The sequence below is a fragment of the Falco naumanni genome, chromosome Z, assembly GCF_017639655.2.
Source record: "Falco naumanni isolate bFalNau1 chromosome Z, bFalNau1.pat, whole genome shotgun sequence".
Taxonomy (NCBI): Eukaryota; Metazoa; Chordata; class Aves; order Falconiformes; family Falconidae; genus Falco; species Falco naumanni.
Window position 1 is genome coordinate 64,572,774 of NC_054080.1, and position 17,816 is coordinate 64,590,589.

The 17,816-nt window shown below is 35.9% G+C and overlaps 1 protein-coding gene across 1 annotated transcript in view; it reads right to left on the reverse strand.

The window, feature by feature from the left end:
• The window catches only part of NDUFAF2 (NADH:ubiquinone oxidoreductase complex assembly factor 2), a 69,016-nt gene that overhangs the window by 20,913 nt on the left and 30,287 nt on the right, over positions 1 to 17,816 (reverse strand). Inside the window, exon 2 of the mRNA XM_040580256.1 lies at positions 152 to 241. Within this exon, the coding sequence (XP_040436190.1) occupies positions 152 to 241 (90 nt within the window). The remainder of the gene's footprint in view (positions 1 to 151; positions 242 to 17,816) is intronic.

Consider the following 17,816-nt stretch of genomic DNA (forward strand, 5'->3'; position numbering starts at 1 on the left):
TCACAATAGCTATGCTTTTTAAACAAAAGCCTGCATTGCTCAATGTGAAAGGTAACAGACAACCTATTCACATAATCAGGCTTTCCATTAAAAATACCAAACGGCAATGGCAAAATTATTTTAAAATAAACCAAAAATATTCAAGATTTACCTTCCCATTCTGTTGGAAAGTCACCCATTTCATACCGATATGCTTCACTATTTACTGCTTCTACAAATCTTCTTTCTGGTATAATCTGCCCTATAACAGAAAAAAAAAAAAAAAAGAAAAAAGAAAAGGCAATTAAATATATTTTTATATAATATTTAAATTACTGGTTGTATTATTGTTTTGAAAGAACTGTGCTTATTAACACAGGTGCAATGTTGTCTACAGGGTAAAAATGAAGCGACTAAAATACTGAGAAAATTATTACCATTTCGGTATCAATTTGAAATTATATGTTTTAGTAAATTTAACAAAAGCTTGCATGTTCTATAGTTGACTGGGATTATTAATGACAAATATATTTCAGCTCAAGTCATCCACCTTAGCATATCCCTCCTTTAAAGAATGCTTCTCTGAAGACCTGCCGATCATTTTTCCATCAACTGTTTTTTCCCTTAACCTGTGAATCTTCCATACCATTGCTGGTGAGGGATCAGAAACTCGATGCTGTTCTCAAGTCAAAACCCAGCACTGAAAGTTCACTGGTGAGCTCTGCAAAGCAGTCAGGCCATATCATCTCCGGTCACTGGCAACTACTCTGTGCATGTAAGCCTTTTCATATATGCTTGCAAACTTGAGTATTTTCCATGTTAAAAACAAAAAAACACGGTAGGTAGCTCTATCAGGGAATTTAGTATATTGAAAGGGAAGCTGGAGCCAGCGTGGAGAATCTGCACCTATATCCCATACACAGATTCTATTACTGCCGAAGAGGAAGAACTAAGGCTCAACAAGTGACGCAGCACACAGCAGACCTGACTGTCAGATATCATGCTACTGTACAGAGAAACAGTATTTTAATTTGCTTTTTAAATTAGCCGATACCGGGAAGACATGCAAGTTCACCATCCCTCACAGCAAAAAAATCCTAACAACATTCCCCAGGCTTTTTCTCCCTGCTTCTTCCCCCTCCTAGGAGGCTGGTACCGAGAAATTTGACATTTTGAGGCAACACAAATAACTATCTGCATAAAATATTTTCTCTCATCATGATGTGAATAATGCTGAAACTCATTATTCACATCATGATGAATATATCATGGTTCAGTATATTTTCAACCAGTGTTTCAACTGAAGTTACTTTAAAACTGATAGCGGTCAGGAGTTACAATTCACCCATTTCTGGTTAACAGCTAAACCGCATAGTATTGTTCATCATTAAGTATTTAATACAGTAAAATAAGAACTTGTATAGAAACTGCATTTCCTTTTTTAAGTACCTTCTTTAGCTTTATACTATTTCTTTTTATTTTTAAGCAATGCATCATTTTTACTGTTTTGGATACGCCATCAGGAGAAGAAAATAGTGTGGCATACTTTCATCTCCAAGATTAGATATTTTTGATCGGTGTTGAAAGATACATAATTTACACTGATTTGTTTTTAAGTGCACAATTCCTATAGGCTGAAGATTATATACTTCATACACTCGCTTTAAAATAATTTCCTTTTAACAACACCACGGAAAATTCCATTTTTCAAACTCCTTATCTACAAAGCAAAAATACAGAATTACTTTCTTCCCACACAAAAGTTTTCCAGAAAAGCTGAAGACCAATCTAATTAGGTCTGAACCCATATAAGCCTCAGAATTCATGCTCTTCTCTATTACTGGGAAGTCACTAGATTTTACTGCACAGCACCTTTTAAAAAACTGTCCCTAATTTGAATCCTACACAGGTAGAACAGTCTGAATAAACTGACATAAGCAGAAGTAACAAAGTGCATTTTTCTACCTGTTACCACAACTTGTTATTGATGTTTTATCTTTATGTATTCCCAAATAAAAAACATTTTTAACCAATCTGCCTTTAACATAACACACCACGTTTTGTTCTGTTGCAAGCTCTCGTAAGACCTGTAAAAAACCCGTTAATTCTGCAGATCCCACAGTCAAATAACATTGTAGAGCCATATCCATTATTTTCCAAAGATGTTATTTTGAAATATCATCACACAGTACTGCTGGTGGCTCTTAAGCCTCTCTACATTTACTGTGCACACACGACACTAATTAACTCCAACTGCCTGATTTGCCTTGTCTCCTAGGTTTCTTTTGGTAGACCACCACTGGCAAATAATTTACATAGACTTTTCTACTGAAGATCACACGCAGGCCTCTTTAGATGCAATTAAAGCCTTTTACAGTTTAGAGGAGTGTTTTCTCATACTAAAGATACTGACTATTTTACTTTATATTAATCAATTCCCATGTTTTCAAATAAATGCTGCGTTCTTTGCTACTGCAACTCAAGAAACTTCACTTGAAGTGTATACATATGAAGCAATTGCAAATAGCAATCAAGGAACCACTACTTACATTTTTAAATTTAAACTTAACATCCAATTCATGTGACCACTAAATCTTAGAAACATAGAAGAACCATTAATACTTGGAGTTGGTATTATGTAACACACAACATATTCAAAGAGTAACAGCCAATAACTCTTAAAATAAAAGCACATTACTTCAGGAAGAATTTAACATGTACAGAATACTCACACGGAATACTCAGATACAACATCATTTACACAGAACACCAAAGCAGCCAAGATTTGCAACTTTGCAGGAGTTGCAAAGCAGGCAAAGTGGGCCAAGAACTCTAAGTAGCAGACAGATCTTTCAGCAAGTGAGACAGTATTTACACATTTTAGATTTATATACTTTCTTACTGTACGTATTTTCCCTAAGCCTTTCTGTCCCAGTCTTTCTGGAAGTCAATGTGTGATGACTGAAGTGAATTTGTATAAAAGCCTGAAAACAAAATAACAGAAGTTGGGCAGCCTGCTGGCATGAGAAAGGGGTAGCCAAAGCCAGCAAGGGAAAAAGTAAGTGAAATGTAAAGAGTCGCAAATGACTTAATGAATTATTTCCTAAACTTCTGCAGCCCTATCTATAGGCTATGACACTTAGAAACTAAGTCATATTTTCACAACAAAAACATGCTTAACTGTAGATACGCACAAATGTTATAAAATTACTATTTTCATTTTCCAGTTTCTTCTAAGGAAGAGCCCCTTTTCTACAGGCAAAACATCCTAGCTATTTCCACTGCAGTCACTAAATCTGTTATATCCACATCTGCATTAAGAAAAACCCATTGAAGAATCTTCTAGTTGAAAATAGAGTTAAATAATGAATAATCCCAAACTTGCACTGTTCTATAACCAAATCATTATTCTTCCCACACCAATTTCTTAAAACAATACATAAACACATACCCTATTTTGAAGATCTCCAGCAGCTCTCAATTTATTTTCACTGTTTACAAAAATGTTATTTGAAAAAATTTCTCTATTAACCTCCAAATCAGTTTGTCTAATGTGCATGGCTAGAACAAACCATTGCACATATGATCAGTGAGAAGAGAAATGGGATCGTCAAAAGGGAACTGGATGTTTTTGGTACCTGAACTAAGCAAGAGTCCCTGTTGGCTATAAAATATCAGTATGTTTTGTAGTCAGCAGATGGAAATGGAATCACCTTCTACACATGCATGCATGGAGCCACCACGTGAGAATTCAGGACCAGGACTCTTTTGGCTTGCTGATTTGCACTGTCTGTGTGGTAAAAGGCCATGGAAGAAACACTTTATTAATTACTCACAGAAATCTTTCTAAAAACGCAGACTGAACACGTGGCCTTTGTTATTTTAAGACAAATGAAGTAAATTTCAGTTGCACAGCATTGCTGTAAACTTTGTGATGAAACAAGCATTTTTGAAGTGCACCTATTTGCTGAAGTGCTATGTAGTTTGAAGAGATGATGCTGTGTTTCATTTAATACAACATGAATTTTACCTACTGGAAAATAAGGTTTCTAAATATTTTTTCAGCAGTTTCTTACAAAGGTCATAGAACAGATCCCCCATTTCCAAACTGCAGTTTTTTCTCAATATGAAGCAGTACTTAAGGTAGCAAAGCAACTCAACTATCAGCAGTTCTTCACACAAAGCAGAGAAACAACTACATCTCTAGAGGCAACAAAAAGTAGATTACTTCTCTATATGCTGGAGTGGCCCACCACCTTCAGAGCAAGATAAGAAGTTCTAATCTCTATTGGAGGAGAAGGACAACATTCCCCCCACCCCACCCGCCCCCGGGGGGGAAAAAAAAAAAAAAAAAAAGTCTTTTGTGAAGAAAAAGGAAAACAAAAGGAAAACAACTATTTTACGGTAACCATTACTTTAATTACTTTATGCAAGCCTAGATCCCTCCTTTGCATAAATTTTTAGCTGAGAGACCTTGTTCATTGCTGACCACTTCACATTACCTTATGGTCAGAATTCCAGTATTTCTGCAATAGCAATCTTCACTGTAGGAAAGACGTCAACATTTTAAGATAATACTTTTCTCCCAAAGAATTCTGATTTTATTTTTTCAAAATTAAATTGCTATGAGGATAATTTTTGCTGAGTAACAAATTAATAACTTTCAGTAGTTAACTATATTTATTCATAGAATACAGTAGTCTAAAATAAAATAGAGAACATTTAATGTTTGCACCTAATATCTACCTCTTATGCACGTAGTAATGTTTTCTCCAACAATTCATACACTTGATATGCTTTATAAAATCGTATTAGAAACTCATTTCAACTGCTAAGAGCAGCAGGTAAGGCCATAGCCTGCTCTGATCTAGGGTTCTGATTTCCATTAACCTCAAAAGAACCAGGATTAGTTATTTCCAGTTTTAGTGATGCAGGATCAAGCAATATGAAACTTGCTAGGTGCTGAACGAGCAAGTCCAAAAAATGCTGTAAGTACCAGGCACTCAGGGTCAAAAATCATGCTTCCATTTTGCTATTTATATTTATGTCTTATCAACAACACATTTGGCTTTACAGAGTTGTCTGCAAGTGCTATTTTCTTTCCAAAGGAAAGATTCATACTTCTACTGAAGGTCTGGAGTCAGGATGGTTACTTCCATTTTGGGGAACACACACTGTCAAAAGAAAAGATTCACAGGTATTGGAAGCCTCACAGTGCCTTTCCACTTCCCTAGAAATGCCTGCCGACAATGCCAAAGTCATAGCCATACCATCTTAGCATTATTTGTTACTTTGTATTGATTGCTGTTGCTATTATGCCACAGTGTACCAAAATTATTGTTCCCTTCCCACTTTGCTCTGATTTTCTACAGTATTTACAACTGATGTCCAATGAAGTGGGAAGCATTTGCCATGTTTAATTGACTTGGTTATCAGATTTTACCAATACAACTCATTAAATATTCTTTGTATCCCAGTAACAATGGATTTGACGTGGTACAAAAAGATTAAGGGTAGGCTCATGTTGCAACAGAAGCTGAAGACAGCCAAGATGGTTTTGAGCAGGTTTACTTACATCCCAGAAAGGTTAGTCACAGCAGATTCAGAGTTTTGATAATTTCTCCCACCTTATCTCAGAGTCTGACAGTCTTCCATTCAGGACCAGCAGGTAACACTAGCCCAAACAGTGTATACATGTGCTGCAGCCTCTAGTCAATGTATCTTACAAAAACCCCACAACCTACAGTTTTTTTAGTTTAAACACAGCTAAGATCAGACCTGTGTCTCTCACAGAAGAGTAAGCTTTAATTATCATGAAGTCACCAGAAATGTCAAATTTTAACATGGAATTTAGCTGAGGAGAGAGTTCTAATTTTGCCCAACATGTCCCATCATCATACCTTTTGTCAGAAATGGGTACTAACATAACAGCAGCACATCTGATGCTGTCCCAAAAGACTTTGCTTCTTCCCTGAAATTTCCACAGACATGGACTTTTCCCATCTCTGTATGATCCACAGCCTGCTTTTCTCAGGGAAAGTGATTTGTATATAAATCATCTTCAGAAGCTTCTCTAGGATGGACCGTTAGTTGTTTGGAGAAGTTCTCACTTCTGTACACTTGACTTACAAACACTTAGAGTATGCTTTGCCTGATTTTGTCCCAAATTTTAATCCAGTATGTCAACAAGTATGACTTGTGATGCCATCTACATTCTGCCCTTCTTATAAGCATATGCTTATATATGTTATATATGCTTTTTGCAAACAAGGGTTACTATCCAACTGTTTACTAACAAGCAATTTAGCTATCACAATGTATACATACTTCGTAAGCAAACAAAACCCAAATGAACTTATGTCAAGAAGGAAGACTATATACTACTCCTTGAAACAAGAGCCACAGTTTTTATTTCCAAGAAAATTTTTATTTCCTTAGTGCAGGAAAATCATCTATATGACAGGAAAACCTGCTCAATATCATTCTTGCTGTAGTCATGTATGACTAAGAAAATCAAATACCTTATCCTGTTAGATCAAGAAATTTTGCCTATTTTCCAAAAATCAAAGAAGACAGACTCAGAACAGCACCTTCCAAACAGGCAATAACCCAATCTTGCCCTCTTTAACCCAACCTCAAGTAATATTGCAGAGCAACCAGGTCTATATGGATTCATTCTGATTTCATATACTAATTTGTATCTTCTGCAGCTAACCAGAATGATTTTGACACTTGTTAGCTTCTTTGGATGGATATGCTCCAGGTCCCTCAGCCCTCTGAAAAGACAATCCACTTTTACAACAGCTGTCAAGACATCTGGAGTGTACAGCCTGCAACTTGATTCCATTTTGCCGTTAACAGTTACGTATATTGAAGTTTTCCAGTTGGACATAAATGGCAGATTATTTTTCCCCTTGTAAATCAAAAGGCCTGTATTTATGTGGGTCATTAGTCCATAGTAATCACACTTTTGCTTAACCACTCCACTGCATGCATCCAGCCACTGATATACTCAATGTATGTACATACATACAGTTACGTATTTTCTATGACCCACTCCCTAATTATGTTTTCAGGAGAAAAAACATCACAGTAACATGTATGGTAACACCAATGTTCAAATGAAAATCACCTAGCCAAAGTGCTGACAGTAAAGACACGGCATAGATCAATGAAACTTCGGAAAAACAGCTACACAATCAGACAGGAAGGACAGGGGAGAGACAGGAGTGATGGGGAGTGGGGGTGTCAATAAGAAAAAGGTAAAAAAGAACTCTGGGTTTAAAAATTCATTTACTACAGTTGAAATAACAAGTATTAATAACAAGTTAAAAAAAAACACAGGCTTTGGAGTTTACTGTTTCCTACTTTCACCTAGTTGTATGTCTAAGCTATGGCTTTTTGAAGACTGATACCTCCCCTAGTCTAGGACTCCATCTTGCACATCTGTCAAGAATAACAGACAATTAATACAAAAAAATTGTCTGGAAGCCGTCTCTTCCAACAGATCCCCTACAGACACACACATACTTGAGTTATAAGACTTACTGATACACCAAGCTGTAATTTCTGAAATTGGGGATGGAACAAATATTATAATAATGATGCAACCAGTAACAGAAGAAAACACCAGGAGCAGAAAACCAATTAAACCAATGTGCAGTGCTAGTAAATATTTCACCATCCATTTTCCTAATGTGATCTATAACAGCAGCCGTCACCAACACCAGAAGGAGACGTTTTCTCAATACACTGCCCCCTCTATTCAATACAGTACCATGTCATCATGAGTAAGGTTACCTTTACAGAAGGAGCTTAGTACACTTTAGAACTATGTCTTTAAGGCAATCTTCAGAATGTTTCTCAATTTAAACTTTAAGCAAAAGTTACCAGGAATAGTCTCCCAGGAGTAATTTTAAACTAATGATTGGAGAATCGCAAAATTTAACACACTAATATACAGGTGTCCCACTTCCTCTTTCAAACTGGTCTCTTTAAATTACAAACCATATTTCTGTCTGATTGGTCCAACTGCCAAAAGTTTAACAATTTCTATCTGGATTATGGCCAACTGTGTTTAAATCTCTCAACTGTTTATTTAAGTATGAGCAAGTATTTTCTCTAATATAAAAAAAGCTATGGGAAGCTCAAGTTTTCAAAAAACCTTACAATAAATGTTTTATATAAATAATACACTTCTGTTTTACAAACATCATGAAAAAGTCTAGAGAACATTCTAGGAAATAATTAATGGAAGACTCTACTTTTTACCTTGGTCTTGGCAGGGGCAAATCTGCAAAGAACAGTCTGGTATTTTTAAGATAAATAAAGCTAACATGCACACACAGAGAAGTCAACAATTTTTCTACTGAGTTTAATGGTACCAAGCCACAGCCAGAAATAGAAAGTATAAAATGTTTGTAAAAAAAAAAAGTTTTGATCAGATCACTCAGAACTTTTGCAAGCTTGCAAAATATTCAGTGCAAACTCTGCACTGTGTGTGCCAGCATCACTTTACCCATCTCTGAAATGGAATCACCTCAGATGAAAAATTTTAAAATACATATACACGCACACACATATATATAGATAAATGCGTCACGAACATAACATGACCATTTGGAGGCTAGTAGAAAGTAATTTTTTTGGTATACAGCCAGATGTGAAGACAAGCTTAGTAAAACATCTACTTAAAACATTTGCATGTGGAAGAGGAAAAGTTTTGCTTACCACCAGTGTGGCAGTCCAACTCTGCATTGGATTTCAGAGAGTAATTCCAATACAGTCTTTCTATTCCTTCTGAATATTGCTTTGAAATCATTCTGCATGATAATCGTGAACCCAACCCCAAGATGGCCCCAAAATACAATCTTTGCGCTGAGAGAGCTCGTAAGTTTTCAGTATGCCAGAAGATGTGGTTTTAGTATAAACTTACAAAAAAACATCTTGTGGGGTCTGGGTTAACATCTACGCACCAATCCAAAGATGCGGCAGCAATTCCTATAGATGCATCAAAACTAACATCTGAGGCGTTAGTTCACTGGATCTGGCAGAAATAATTTCATTAAAATACTGCCATTACTGACACTGACTGCTGGGTTGAGTTTGTTCATTGTTTACACAGTCCATGTATATTTATCTACAATTCTGACAAATGCTTTTATTTTAGAAATAATCTCTCCTGTTATTGTTATTGAGGATGCAGATGCTATCACTGTTCCTGAGGATATGGGTACCATTAAAGATACTATGCCAATACCTTAGAAATCTAGGTCATGGACAAGGATTAAAACATACTGCTTGTTATCTCTGAGAGCCTGTGCTGCTCGAAGAAAAACCAATCAACCAATGCACTCCTCCACCGCACTCCTCCACCGCGCACTATTCTCAAAGAAGGGTAGTTAATCTGCAGTAACAAAGATACAACCTCTCTCTGATAAACAAGAGTATTTTGTCAGAGCTTTTAGAACTAAAGGGCTTATTAAACAAATGAGGGTATTTGTTTTGAGATACGACAAATTCCTTCAAAGTAGCAAGATTAAATCCAGCCTTAAATATAATAGAAGACAAGGAAACCACAGAGTTCTCTGGATCCAAATGTTCTACAGTATCTTCTCTACAGCCAAATAAGCAAAAAAATAATAAACACCCCTCACTACTCCCCACAACAATCCCCAAATCCTTAGCTCTAGCCAGACAGTGACTTTAAAAAGGCCCAAATTCACTGCATTGTAAGTGCCATAACTGTGTAAGCAGATAAATGCATTCAAATTACATATACCTACAATATGCAATCAGAACATAACACTCCACGCCACACCGGGATTAGGAAGCTGTCCTGTATAAAAATTAAAAATATGTATTTTAGAGCCAGCAGGAAGACAAGAGGAAGGCAGAACCTTAAGTCTGAATAACTGTATTAAATACTTGGTACATCTATTCCACATTATCTCACAGGAAGATTAGCAATCAGTGTATATACATTGATTCACTAGGGCTCATATATATGCGGAGAAATATTTTACTTTCACAAAGACCAAAAAAGTGATTACTACAATGATTCCAGCTGTACATAGTGCCAGTATTTGTCCTAGTAAAAGTCTCTGGACAACTACAACTTGTCCGGAAACATCTCAAAGTTCTTTTTATTCACATATGATTATCTAGCAGCTAATGATTATGAGAATGGTTTCTGAGTTTCTATACATACAAACGATGCCTGACAAACTGATAGCCGTTACTGGAACTGAGTCTAGTGATGAAAAGCACTGAAACAGTCTCAAAAAACTAAAACATGCAACACTGCTATTAATGAGGCCAAAGAGAAGGGACAGACAGAAAAAAAAGACAATCATTAATCAGTGATAGACTAGGTCTTTTTTTATTATTTTAAAAATGAACTAGTATTTATTTGATCTTTTATAAAGTACCAAAATACTTGTATGACATAACACATTATGCATTTCCTCAAAAACTTAAAAGGTATCCTGAAAACATGGCTCAGTTCTCAGGGAGAAATAATCACTTCATAACTTGTTATCTGATAAACTAGTGTGCAGGCAGAGCAAGATAAATGGAAAAGTCTTCAACTGCAAATCCTTAGTTTAGGTGATCACAGTGCAAATATAAAGGTTTTATTCTGCATACTTCTCTATCAATTAAACATACATTATCTTTTCAGCAGTATTATTTATAGTAAAAGCAATGGGAGGTCTGAAAGCACCCTTATGAGTTCAGCCTGGAAACTCCCTAGGGAAGAAGTCTGCTTTGACACTCATTTACATCTTATGCATTATACGGTAAGTATGTTAAAACTGTTCTCTACTTGAACTTCACAGATTCATGTCTTCCATATGTAAGGGCAAAATGAATTTAAACATACTCATTCTTATTTCTGGGGATCAATTTCTCACTCTTCCCTGTATGTGGTTTGCGATTCTGCTTTTATGATCTTTTGTAAGACATTCAAGCTAGTCAGAAGGGATACAACAACTGTGTTTCTCTAACAATAAAAGGTTTATTCTAGTAAAATCAGAAGGCTATGGATAATTCTGAACGCTGAGCAGTTAACATGTACAGTCATTTATGTCTGTGTCATAAATATATGAAAAAGACATCCTGTGTTCTGTACTTTTTAGGAGTGACAAATCTAGTAATTCAAATTATTAGATAGTAGTGACTGAATAGGAGTGACAAATCTAATAATACTGAACCTGTAACTTCCTGAGTGATCAGAGTTCGTAACTTTTATATACATTCACCGAAACCTTATGTTTTGAAAGCCTGCTCTATGAGAGACTGTGGCAGTTAAGAAAAATACCTTTTTTTTGCAGTTTAAGAAGCAAGTTCCTTCAGTGGACAGACAAAACCCCTGTGCAAGTGTACACTGCCATTCTAGTACCCAAGCTTTTTTCACCTGGCTGCAGGACACACCAATGCCAGTTCCCGTTCCCTGCTCACTGGAAAGCCTTGTGCCTTCTAACTCATTAAAGCAGCATAAAGCCCAAATGATACTCCACCTTTACAAAGAACTACTGTTTTGTAAACAAATCCATAATAACCTTACTAGAAATATGCAAAACTACATTTTTTTTGCAACAAAAGTGTAAATTATACTAGTACAAATGCCACTTCCTTGGAGAGCTGATGGATGTTCAGTGCTCTGGCACATGGAAGCTTTCTCCCAACTGTTCTTTTGGTTTGTTTTAGTCTGTCTGATTCAAGAAACAGTTTTCTACCAATTACTGTCAAAATGTGAATACATCCAGGAATGAAGCACTGAATATTTCCTGTAACTGTATGAAAAATGGCTTCAAATGGGAATGGATGTAGCATGTATAAAGAGAATTTACCAAGCAGCTAGAAAGTGTACAATAACTTGTATTCTATAAATAAAAACATCATGTAGGAAGATACAATAAAAAGACAGCCATGCAGGAAAGAGAAATGAACAAATGGCAGCAAGGGTATCAATTGTAAATGAAATTAAAAGAAAGTTACAGCTGTGGAGATCATTAATTAAGCAATATGACCCAACACAGCAGTGTTGCAGTGTGGTTTGGATGATTAATTATATTTCAATTATAAATAATTTGCAAACCTTCATTTACCATCTCCAATTTTTCTCAGAATAAATGGAATTATTACAGCTAGCTGCACATACACTTTCAAGGAACTAGTGCAATCCTATTTCTGCTTTTCAGTACATTTAAGTAAATCTTGCAGGATTACAGGTTTGAGAATTACAAAGAATATTTAGCCTTATACAAGGTCTGAACAGTTATACAGTTACAGTTAATACTGTGCATAGTACTTCAAGGATTAAAGATACTATTACTGCTGTTTTGTTGTGTTTGGTTTTCATTGCAGAGTATAGGCCAGAACACTCAAGTATTTCAGCCACAGTCGACTCAAGAGGGCAACTTCTGAGGAAAAGGAAGGGTAGCTAAAGTAACTTGTCTTTTGAGACGTATTATCCATTTCACATATATGCATGTCCTACAGACATTTCTTTTAAATGGCATTAGAAAATACTCTTTATCCTACAGTTTACATGCTGCTGACTTTATCACATAAATTACAAAATTATCCTTTGAAGCTGCATTACTTGTATACTCCAAGACAGAGCATTTTAAGAACATAATAGGTGTATAAATATACATGCCACCTAGTCCTTTGACAAACACCAGTCTCAAATATACAGACTCAGATGAAAAAGTGGGATGCAGATATAATAATATAACACAACAAATAAAGTCCTACTGTAGTTACTTCTCACCTATAAGCAATTACTCAAAAACTGCAAAGTTCACATTCGAGTAAGATGGGAACAGCGGTCCCAATATTTCAGATACAGAAGGTGGCAGTGGTCCCCCTCTAAATGTGCCAACATGACTGAAGTTGGCAGCGTGCTTGGAAATCTGAATAGAACTCAACTGAGCTCCTGACCCCCTCTGCAAACGTCTGTCAACTTGGGAGACATGCCGAATGTGTATATTCTATTCAAAAAAAGCTTCTCACTTCACGCAGCAGGTGAAATGCTACTCTTCATGGGTTAAAATATGGCTTTGGGAAGAAAACAAGAAACGCTGTTGTGAAAGCTCAATGCTCAAGGAAAAAGGTGTGTGTGTGTGAAGTATCAGAGAGCAGAGCCTAAACACGATGCAGTCTTCACAGACCACCTGTGGGACCCTGGCCATCGGTCTTTCATTTCACTGATATTTTCAGTTGGAGTGATGACCACCAAAACACCACTTTCAAAAGGAAGGCTGGTAAAAGCAGCAGGTTAGTGTGGATTCAGAGGGACAGCCCACTGGCCAAGACAAGGCCTGACAGGGATCTCAGGAAAGAGCAAGAGCTTTTCCTTGGGAGAAGAGGAAGTAATTTCAATATGACAGGACAAGTGACTACAGCATGACCCTGGACACACAAATGGTTGCCCACTGTGTCACCTACTGGAGTCAAAAGAAACACTGTATATTCAAGGCAACACAATACCTAACAAAGACTGAAATAAACGTAGATAATGGTAGTCTGCTAGGACTGTCAAAAGAGAAAAGATTTTCTAATTCATCAATCAGCTGGGTCTAACAGGAAGTTTTGTACTTTTATAAGTAACCTCATGGCAAAGATATTTCTTGTGAGATGAGGCAGTCAGGGGCAACACAACCAGGTGAAGTGGCAAGACTCCCTCAGCTCTCAGAAAAAGCAACGTAAAGGGCTGTGGTGACAGAGGCACCAACATGACAAACAATGACAGCATACAAACGTGCACACAGGAGCACTGCGGCCTAACTGAGAATGCAACCAGAGCCCTGGAAGCTGAAGAGCAGGATCTTGCCGCCACTTTTGCATCCAGATATTTTATTCATGTTTTATACAAAACAATACTAAAGGTTCTGTTTGAAAACACACAACTTTCACTTAGCTTGACCTTTAACTAACTCTGAAGAGTCAACACTTGAGACTAAAAAGTTAGTACTGGAGCAAAATGAAGAACATTAACATTGCCTGACCTGGGAAAAAAGCATGGTACATTGAGATTGCAGCTCAAAATGCTATCACAAAAATGTCTTGTGCCTCAAAATATCAGTACTATGTAGCACATATATACCGCAGCAGAAAGTTCCAATGAAAGTATGTTAGCATCAGTTATTTCCAATTTGAAAGTTTATTTTTTTATTCAGATAAACTACCTGAATTTGAATATTTTATTCCATAAGCAGATCATGTCTAACTTTCACTACAAGAAAGAAAAAATGCTACTGAAGTGGGCTTAAAGACAACTCTGTATCTGTAAATATTACAATAGGGTTATACATCTTGAATTCAAAACTGTCATCTCAGTTCTAAAAAATATGCCCCTCCTCTGTGCTTGATATTAGTTATTGTAATAGCATATCACTCTCAAGATCCTTAGGAAGAAGCTGGGCAGACAGTTAACGGGCAAAAAAACCTCCCTACAACTTTACTCTTGTATCCCGATTTGTTTAAAATGTGTGAGGGTTGAAAGGGAGATCATTAAATTGATATATCTAAAAAAAAGGTGCACAGCAGTTTATAAACAGATTTCCAAACATATTTCTGACTCACTAGTTTTGACACTTAACACAAACACAATAATTTTTTTGTGTTTAGCCATTGTATTTCATTTACTTTCAAGTTTACCTTTACATTAAATTTCTAGTCTTTTTCACGTATCTTTATTATATACATGTTACATATTATTTAATATACTAGTCGCCATTTATTAGAAAGGCAACAGAAACATGAAATAAATTGCAAGCATAATTAGTAATACAGTTTTTCAAAAAATGCTATACTAATGCTTACAGAAGCTTAAGTATCATTGTTCAGGTTAGCAAGCACTTCTATAACTTTTGATATTTGATGTCTACAAAATGTCATCTTTCATCACATACAGAAAAATATTTACTTGCTTAAAGTTCTAAGATATGTAAGTATATAAAAGTAACTGGTAATTTAAAAAAACTAAATTAAATTATACTTACCAGAAAGTACAACAATTTACTGGATTATTAGTAGTAACATGGAATAATTTACCTTTCATCAGCTGAAAATTTTTGCCTGATTTAACTCTTACTTTACTTCTAACTCTCTGCTTCAAAAGTCTGTTTCTTTAAGCTGACCTGTGCACACCCATTAGTTACAGTGTTTTCCAGTAACACTGATTCTGGGGAAAAAAAGTACATTTTAGCTGGTTGTGGTGAGCTCAGAGGTGAAGAAGTAAAAAAACTTCACACAGCAAAGGACCTGCAGCAATATCTAATGTACTTTCAAAGCTGCTTAGAGCAGGAAAAGGATAAAGTGGAACAGCAGGGACCAAGGACTACCTGAAAGTCAAAGCTTTTTAAATCCAAATTAAACCCATGAATTTACTTTTCTACTCAAATCTCAGAGTTTCTGTGGTCACTTTGCAAGTTAGAAAAAACAAATGCACCTGCCAAAAACAATACATAGTCCCCACTTAATAGTTTTTCCTGCTTTCTACTTCCACAGGTCCATCTTAACTAGGCAAATTTTAGACTAAACAGCAAATATGGAGATCTACGTGCTTTCACAGTATGTAAGTGCCTAATTATCAAGTATTTAAATACTGAATTGTGTGCCTTTTGATTTTAGAGTATTTTGCTGTTAATAGAAGCTAAAGCACCAACTGCAACTACTGTAGCAAATAAATACATGTAAAAGTTTCTATATGAAAACATTGGTGCTGATGCCAGTGAAAGAAAAGAAAGACCGTCTTTGGACAGCAACCTCTAGACTTGCATAACTTTAATAACCGTAATACAAGTGTTTGATACACAGAGTTTACGACCACTGAAAGAACAAGCTGTGATACTTATGAAATTATTTGTTTGTAGAATTTATTTCCTTGTACGTCAAAGACTTGTAGGTTCCTAAACTGTGTTAAAAGATAGTTACTTGACTTACACTTCACCAATTTCATCTCTAAAATGTAAACTCTCAAGAATAATGACATCGGTAGAGATTCTCATTATTGCAAAGTTATTAAATTAATCTCATTAGAATTCTAAATCATTCCTCTCATGTGAGCAGCTAAATGTGCGATCCCTATGTTTTTATATTACAACTTTAATTCTTAAATATCTCCATACACTAAGAAACCATACTGATATCAACACTACAAGACTTGTGTTTCACTATACTAGAAGCACAACTCTGCACTGTCCAGCTATGGTGAACTCCCGTGTCAGTTTCTGGAACACGCAGGTGTCTACTGACCTTATTGTTGACCTTCCTTTGCTTGCAAGACATGATGGAACTGCAGCACAGGATGGCACAGATGCAAACTACCAACTATGAGGAGAAGGCTTCTGAATACAACTTGGTTGGCGTAGCTACCTTGCTATGCATTGGGGGTCGCATGTAGAAATCTCTAACAAGAAAGCAAACACCTGAACACTAAACCTTCCCACAGTCTTAAGATGCAAAGGTATTTTGAAACAAATGTGTTGAGAGAGTTAAGAATCTCTCAAGAATAATAACAATGATACTGCTTCTAACAAAAGAAAAGATACTTCAGAAATATTTAACCTTCCCCCACTGCCCTATTCCTTCCATGAACACAGAAATAGTAATACAGACGGTAACATACACAACCTTCTAAACAAAAGAGAAATCTGTTCAATTTTATTTCAGCGTTTGTCTCAGTGGCATTTCTTTCTAATTGCTTTGACAACATGGACTTACTTTTGTGAATGCATGTTTCATTTAACAACCATAGTAATTAGAGTTGCTATTCAGAAAAATAAATACAGATCTTACATATTCTCTCCTATCTGTATGTGAGTATGAATGAGAGGGAGCATGCCAGAGATGAGATCTTCATCCCTAATAAAGACGACCTACTTCTGCACATTTTGATACAATTCATTTTCTATCCTGGGAATTTATTATAAAATCAAATTACCTGTATGATAAACCTTCTATAATTACCAGTAAGAATCTTATTTTTCAGTTAAAGACACTTTTGATTTGCAGTTGCATTTTACATACTGTACAGATGACTAAACATATATTTAAATATCAAATTCAGACATTTTTAGTTCAAATCAATTAAACTGAGGAATCAATCCCTTCTGGCTGCCTATATTCTCTTTAATCCTGGTCAGTGTAGGACCTTATTACAAGCAATTTACTACTATAAGGCTGAGGAAAAAATGCTAGCCTCACAATTTTTGTCATTTTTCCCCCCACTTCCCCCGCAGGCTGCTACTGTTGATGGCCTTTATGGAAATATAAATTCAATCAGCCGCTGCAAATTTCATGAGACGTCCATCTTCATGCTGAATTTCTAACTGAGTGTCAAAACAATCTGTGGACTTCCCCCTGATGAAACACACTTTGAATTGTAAATTTCTGCAATTTTCTCATGTTAGAATTCAAGCTGCACTAAAATAGCTAGCCCAGATACAGTGCCTACCAGCTTGAGACAAGTAATTTTCCCATTCATTATCTCGCTCTACTATCGAAAGGGTTAAATATTAACCCATGAAAAATGACCTGTTTTTATTTTACATAAAGAATTTAATTGTATTTTATGTTCTTTTCAGTAGTTGAAAAAAGGGCCTTCATTACATTCCAAATGCTCTCAAACCAGTTATTTGAACCTGCTACTCATTCTACAGTATTTTGCAGTGATAAACCTCCAGAAATTAGGTGGAAAAAACCTTAAAGAATTTCCTACAATGTCATTATGGTGCGACATTCAAGAAGAGCAAGTTCAGTTCACCATTTGTTTCTGTATCTAATGTTGGTAGAAAAATGAAAACATATATGCTAATTACTAAAAT